This window comes from Sesamum indicum, unplaced genomic scaffold, assembly GCF_000512975.1.
Source record: "Sesamum indicum cultivar Zhongzhi No. 13 unplaced genomic scaffold, S_indicum_v1.0 scaffold00337, whole genome shotgun sequence".
NCBI lineage: Eukaryota > Viridiplantae > Streptophyta > Magnoliopsida > Lamiales > Pedaliaceae > Sesamum > Sesamum indicum.
In genome coordinates, this window is record NW_011628230.1 from 1 (window position 1) to 6,815 (window position 6,815).

Genomic DNA, 6,815 nt, shown 5'->3' on the forward strand with positions numbered 1-6,815 from the left:
ACAACGTCAACCCCTCCTTTTTCTTACCATTATTATGTAAAATTTTAACCTACTTGTATTAAATTAATAGTTTAGTAGCTTTTTCAGCTTTGACTCATTTGATTTGGCAGTCCATGGTAGAGCAGCTTCCCCATAAATTGAACACAACGTTTCACTACTACTCAACATTCCATGTAAATCTACATAGCAGATACATACACTATATTATAATTATACATGGCTGATGAGATACCAGAATTGGCCAATGGCAGCCACTCCTCAATTCTTAACATTAATGACGACGAACGCAACAGAAAGTATGTTGGCCCTTCCTCTCCTACCTGCTCTCAGACCTTACGTTTCATGCAAAAGGTAAAGTAATGCTTCAACAGTTTGAGTTTCCATATGATTCCGTTAAATGCCAAAAAAGATTCCATTTTCCCAACCCTCACTTAAAACTTCCCCCCCAACTAAATTAATGCAAGCCATTTTCCCTACATTGAGGAATGTTTAAGTGCAGCTGATGGGGGAGTTTATGGGCACATACCTTTTGCTGTTTGCTGGTTTCGCGGCAGTGGTGGTGAACAAAGAGATGAATAATCTGCTGACATTTCCAGGGGTGGCAGTGCTGTGGGGGCTAGATGTGATGGTCATGATTTACACGGTCGGCCATGTTTCCGGTGCCCATTTTAACCCGGCTGTCACCATTGCTTTCGCCACCTGCAACAGGTTTGCGTGGAGACATGTGAGTAGATAGTAATGAATTTTACATGAAACTATCCAATTAGCATCTTGAGAAATAGTTTCAATTGTACAAAATTCTGAGACAAGATGTACTTGATCAACTGCAGGTGGCAGCTTATGTCTCAGTTCAAGTGCTGGCCTCAATACTAGCGAGTGGAACAGTTGAAATAATATTTGGGACAGAGCAGCATCACTTCCTAGGAACACTTCCATCAGGCTCTAATATTCAGTCTCTAGTATTGGAGTTCATCATCACATTCTACCTCATGTTTGCTGTCTCTGGTGTTGCTACCGACGACCAAGCTGTTAGTTATATTCTTCTCAACTTAGATAATCAACTACTGGAAATACATAACAGGACGCTGACAAAATTGAAAGTTTTTAATATATTTCTGTGAATGCTGATTGTACAGGTAGGAGAACTCAGTGGACTGGCCTTGGGAGCTACTGTAACCATTAATTCCCTACTAGCAGGGTAATAATTTTAAACCCTTTTCACCTTCATTTCTTCTTGTATGTCTACCCTAAAGGTTTTCTACACGTTCTTTCTCCCTTCCAACTCGCAAACTTTTTCTTCCAACTGGTTTACTTCACCAAGCAACCTGTAAAGTACATACTTATTTCTTTGAGTTGGCTGCCATCAGGAACTCAGGAAAAGGTTCATCTGAGCCTCTGAAATATAAGATTAAAGAATTTATTAAAATTAGAGAGATCTGTTTAAAGAATACTGATCCTGAGCTGATTCTGTTGTGGCAGGCCCATTTCAGGGGCATCAATGAACCCAGCAAGAAGTTTGGGCCCAGCAATTGTTTTCAGCAATTACAAGGGTATCTGGATCTACATCGTTGGCCCAATAACTGGGGCCATAGCGGGGGCCTGGTTCTACAATATCATCAGGTTAACTCACAAACCTTTCAGTGAAATCCTCAGCATCAGATGTTTCCACAGAAACTCGGCTCGTATAGACTCGAAGCAACAGGGCCATTAACCTGAAAAGAAAGGGAGATCTCAGCTTTCTTGTTGACCTGCTTCAGATGCAGCATTTCTTTTTGTTTGAAATTCAATAATAGAAGAACACATACAATAATACATAAAGCCATTTAGTCATGAAAAAAGAAGAAATTAAGTTAAACAAAAAAAGGACATTAAATAAAGTCTATACATAGTATGTGCATGGTCACCTATCTGGAAAATAAGTTCACATTGCCCCGCTCTCTTATAGACACAGGCGCGATCAGATGCAAAGACATTATTAGATTTCAATGGAAGAAGCATCCAGACCTCACAGACACCAAGACGTACCTTTGAGCATGGAAGGCGCTACTCCTCACTCTCCGCACATTAATAATGAAGGCCCTTCTTGTTACTGTGTCACTGTACAGTTTATGCATATGGTAATTCTCCCAAGATTTTAATTGCTTTTACAGTGTATTCTAGTCATCCTTTTTGGCTCAAAAAAGAAAAAAAAATAAAAAGAAAAGAAAGGAAGCAAGGAAAGAGAACCTCTACCTACCTTTCCACTTCTTCCCTGAAAACTGAATTACTACTTTGAACCCAGCAAGGAGTTTGGGTGCAGCAATTGTTTCAAGTACGCGAAAAGGCGCTCTGGATATAGATAGTAGGTCCAACAGTCGGGGCCATCACAGGTGCCTGGGTTTACAAAATCATCAGCCTACTTGAGAAGCTCTCACGTGATATCACCAAGACTGGATCTACCCTTAGAAGGTCGGGTCAACACGTATCAGATCAAACTGACAACTTCTGCTCCATCCTGTATCCCAAATAGCGTTTCCTTGTGTTTTGCATTAGCATAAGCTAGGTAACCTCCTTAAGACATAACGGCTGAAATAGGAAAACTATCTATGTAGTATATACCATCTGACTCCCAGTTTTCACTGCAAATATGTAACCAGGTCACTCCAATTTTCCACGACTTCATCTAGCATTTTGGCAACAATTTGTTGATCAACAGTCTATTTCGAAAAAAGAAAGTGAAGTTTGGTCAATCCAAACCAAAAACACTGAAGAAATCTTGTAAAGATTCACCAAAGACCCTATGGAACTCAGAAAAGCTAATCTGTTACAAATAAATTTTGTGACCACTATTGCTTATTTAATTCAAGGCTGGATAACTAACTTGTAGATGAACTGCACAATTTTCCAGTAACTGGTATGTAGTTGTGTTTTCTTCCTGCCTATGAAATTGGTTTGGCATAAATGATATCATATACATTTACAAGCTGTCATACTACATGATAGTACAAGAACAAGTGGTTAAAAGGCCTTCGGCTAATAATGCCGTTCTCAGCCAGAACTTGTTGAATCCTGACGTTGCTGTCAAAACAGAAAACTCCTCTCTCCCTCAACCTGCTGGGACACAGGGGAGTGCAAATTAAAGGAAAAAGTGTATCTATTTACAATCTTTCAAATTTAATGAAGTGAATAGCTACAAGTAACAGAAGTTCAGAATCATAAAGCAACTACCAAAGACATGTTTCAGAAAACCCACAAAAATGGTTGTTCCTGTACTAAAGAAAATTCACTATTTGCAATACCAGTAGAACGTCCACCATTTTACACTGAATACACACCTCAACGATCCGATGTTTTCGCTTGCAATTAACAACACCAAGAATTAGTATAACTGACCAATGAGAGAATAGTAGACATCATCTTTCATTGCAGAATGAATCAAATTAATTTTTGAAAAAGACAACACAAGTGTGTTATGGAGCAAGGGATCATTTCCTAACAAGTACCAAAACTAAGTAAATTTCCAGGAGTTATCCACCATAGTATAAAAGCTTATCTATATGCAAGAATCCAGTAATCAAGAAAGCTGATTCACTCTAGTTTCCTGCAACTTTTCAAGTAACCTCATAAATTTCCTATTTGGCAACTTCATAAATGCGTCTAATACTCCATCACCTACAACCAAAAAAAAAAGAAAAAATCCAAAGTAGAAAATTCTGGAGAGAGGAAACAAACTTGGGTAATTTATTTATCCTTCAATATCATTGATTTTGCGAGATACACAGGAGAACCAATAGCATATGGAGCTTGCAACAAAAATCAATTGTGTCAGTAATTCTGTTGTAGTAACAGATCAACTCATTCAAAAGTTCAGGAATCTATGATTCAAGGGAAAAATTAAATAACAGGAACGGGTAATGAAATGTGGAAAAACAGATATTATGGTACAAAGACATAGTTCATTTGCAAGCAACCTATCGGAGTTTTCAGTAATCCGAAAATTGCCAAAAAATAGAAATGGATAGCTGATGTTTGCAAAGTAATCGAGGCTTGTCAGCATTAAATTTAGCATTTAGGAACACGTCAAAATAGAGAGAAACAGGTAGCCACTTGAGCAATATATACAATCTAGCCATCTATTTCCCAGTGTCAGAACATACTTACAGATAACAGGGATCAACCTGTTATACACATAAAATCAGCATTTGTAAAGTACAACCACAGAACCTATGAAATATTCAGCACCCTTATATTAGCCAAGTAGCTAGGTTTTACTTCTAACTTTGACTTGGACGATCATTCTGTGATGCACCTCTATTAGTAACTTCCCTCAATTTTATTTTTGGGATAACGAATGGCTTGCAGCAGATGAGAGCAAAAGCTAACTCCATTATAAAGATAGTCATGCTAATCCATACAAATAATGTTTTCTTCCAAAACCATAGGGCCCTTTTCAGCAAAGGAAGTTTAGACTCCAGGGTCAGAGATGCAGCATAAATTTCAGGGATACCAGCACCGGGGAGGAATTCAGCTCTCTGTTCGATAACCACCCTTAAGCAGGCAGTAGGTACGTCACCTTCCGTGAAACCTCTAAAGTTTATTTTCAAATTCTGGGTTTCTGTTGTATAGCCAGTTAAAATAGGAGCAACTTTAAGGAGAGTCAGCAGGAGACGGATGGGCTGACTTCTATATTGCAACATGCATGGGCGCCTTGAACTTGAAAGAGTTTTACCATCAGTAGCGAGGAAATCTACTCTGACCTTCAAGAAGAAAAACAAATGAATAAGCCCTATAAAATTAGAAATTGAAAATTTCAAGATCGAATTAACATGAATTCAACAGTATTTAGTGCATGACTGCATTCGCAAATGAAGCAACTATCTATGAGGCCTCATATGTAAAATCAGAACAATACTATCCATTAAGGTCTAGACTGCACAAGCTCATCGTATGATACTTCTCACCACGACAGGCAGAATTATGGTACCCAAAGTGAACACCTTACATTCTTTTATGTGAAGAGTACATAGACAGGCAAAAGTTTTATGCAAATGAACTCATGATACAACGTAACCTGCAGGTCACCACTATGCTCACCACAAGAAATATGTATTGACTACTTGATAAAATCTCCACTATAAAAGAACTTTGGGTACATACCTGGAAAATCCCAAGATTCTGGTTATATTCAGACTCCGGTAATGTCAATGAAATTGCAGTCTGCAACTTATAATTAGGAGGTACAGCCCTTGATCCACTTCCCATGGCAAGTCCGGGCATCTCTTCATGATATATATCATGGCTTAGTTCTGGGAATGCAGCAATTGGTACGAATGCCACTGGACTCTTTGCGGTATAATCAAAGTTCAAACTTGTCTTCATTCTCATTGGCTCCTCCACCACTCCCCTTATCAGCAAACCACCCATCACAAATGCTGACACTAACAATGCCACCAATAGTGAACACACATAGCTGGACCACACTAATCCCCAACCACACTTCAAACCCAGTTTCCAAATAGCTTGGTGGTCTTTCAACCACTCATACACAAATGGAGACAGATTATCAAATACAAGACTCCAAATACTTTTCATTTCCTGGATTAAATATTCTCTCCCACGCTTCAAAAACCCAAATGGATCAAACACAAGCATGTACAGGTAATAAATCAAGCGGAAGGGAAACATAAAAGACTTCACTAACATATCAATTTGGAAGCTGATGACCTTTATCGTTATGCCTACTAACGTCAAAAGAGGGCTCATGTGGACATCACAATTTTCTCTCAAGTTCAATTCGTCCCCATGTAAACCATCCTCTGAATTAGAGTTTTCACCCGTCAGGTTAGAACGTTCATAGTTGTTGTCATTATTCTCCCCATCCGCACTATCTTTTGCAGCCTCCAAACCGTTTCCGGGCTCCACAGATTCTGAATTTTCATTTTCCAATTTCTTCTCGCATTCTTTAGTTCTGGAAGAGAGCTTTACTTTTTCGTCCCGAGGAAGCAGAAAATTCTCAAAACTCACCGAAGAGCTAGGCCTCGACATATCCATTGAATCGCCGGCAGAAGCCTTACGTGATCTCCGGAGACGTAGAGTCGCTGGAGGCACGGTTTGATCCTCCGGCAACAGCACATCACAGGATTCGATTGGATCAGAAAAAGTTTCTTCGCAATCATAGAACGTGAAATCATCCAGCGCATCGCGGAATTCCTCTTCGTCATCGCCCGACTGGGTATTCAACTTGGCGTCCTCCATCCCAAGACTATTCAGTGATTGATTAGGGCGTGCGTGCAAAAGAGAAACTAGTTATGAGAAGTAGGATCAGAGCACGCTGAGGAGTTAAGAAAGCATAGAGCAGATGTATGCCTAAAACGATTGTGTGTGTCGTTAAGAGCGGATCATGAATCTTGTGGCTTTGAGGAGTCGCGACTTATGACCCGCAAATGCACAAATGTGACGCGACAACTAAAGTCGGTACGCGATTTAGTGAGAACAAGCGAGTTTAAGTAGAAAAAGTGAAACCATCATAACCACCAGCAACACTTGGTTACAAATCTTACTCCAACTCCTTCAATCAGCCAGTAATTGCATATAAACACATCAGATGTCTCTTTGGTCTGGACAGCATTCAAGAATTGTGGTAGAGGAGTCTTTAGTCTTGGTTTCCCTAGTAATGAACAAGGGGGAGAGTGTTTGCACAAACATATTAAAGCCCATGTCAGGAATTTCATAATGCCATAATAGCCGTCAAATTCATTATTGGCCATGGGACCCACAAATTTTTTAAAAATATAATAATTATTCAAATGATAAGACTAGTTGTTTTGTTGAATTTT

The 6,815-nt window shown here is 39.3% G+C and overlaps 2 protein-coding genes across 4 annotated transcripts; one reads left to right on the forward strand and one right to left on the reverse strand.

The window, feature by feature from the left end:
• The first annotated feature begins 159 nt into the window (after positions 1-159).
• Positions 160-2,745, forward strand: LOC105180116 (aquaporin NIP1-1-like). Of its 3 annotated transcripts, none has more exons than XR_002286477.1 (6): positions 160-351; positions 500-724; positions 831-1,028; positions 1,137-1,198; positions 1,480-2,117; positions 2,282-2,743. XR_002286477.1 is itself a non-coding variant. In XM_020691553.1 (6 exons), exons 1-6 carry the CDS (start codon positions 217-219, stop codon positions 1,977-1,979), a joined length of 795 nt encoding a protein of 264 aa, XP_020547212.1. In that variant the 5' UTR covers positions 160-216; the 3' UTR covers positions 1,980-2,745. The 3 variants fall into 3 exon arrangements, 2 of the variants coding, with proteins under 2 accessions (XP_020547212.1, XP_011102069.1); XM_020691553.1 differs by having other exon boundaries at positions 1,480-1,620; positions 1,946-2,745; XM_011103767.2 differs by having other exon boundaries at positions 1,480-2,745.
• A 1,320-nt stretch (positions 2,746-4,065) lies between these two features.
• Positions 4,066-6,650, reverse strand: LOC105180115 (seipin-2-like). The gene is made up of 2 exons (XM_011103766.2): positions 5,137-6,650; positions 4,066-4,736 (listed from the first exon to the last, which is right to left on the reverse strand). Exons 1-2 carry the CDS (start codon positions 6,232-6,234, stop codon positions 4,254-4,256), a joined length of 1,581 nt encoding a protein of 526 aa, XP_011102068.1. The 5' UTR covers positions 6,235-6,650; the 3' UTR covers positions 4,066-4,253.
• Positions 6,651-6,815: the final 165 nt, after the last annotated feature.

Excerpts from the sequence above, each read along its gene's own strand:
- LOC105180116 (XM_011103767.2), top strand. The coding sequence starts at position 217 with ATGGCTGATGAGATACCAGAATTGGCCAATGGCAGCCACTCCTCAATT. Across the intron at positions 352-499 it reads CCTTACGTTTCATGCAAAAG|CTGATGGGGGAGTTTATGGG; the intron begins GTAAAGTAATGC and ends GTTTAAGTGCAG. Across the intron at positions 725-830 it reads ACAGGTTTGCGTGGAGACAT|GTGGCAGCTTATGTCTCAGT; the intron begins GTGAGTAGATAG and ends GATCAACTGCAG.
- LOC105180115 (XM_011103766.2), bottom strand. The coding sequence starts at position 6,234 with ATGGAGGACGCCAAGTTGAATACCCAGTCGGGCGATGACGAAGAGGAA. Across the intron at positions 4,737-5,136 it reads AGAATCTTGGGATTTTCCAG|GTCAGAGTAGATTTCCTCGC; the intron begins GTATGTACCCAA and ends TTCTTCTTGAAG.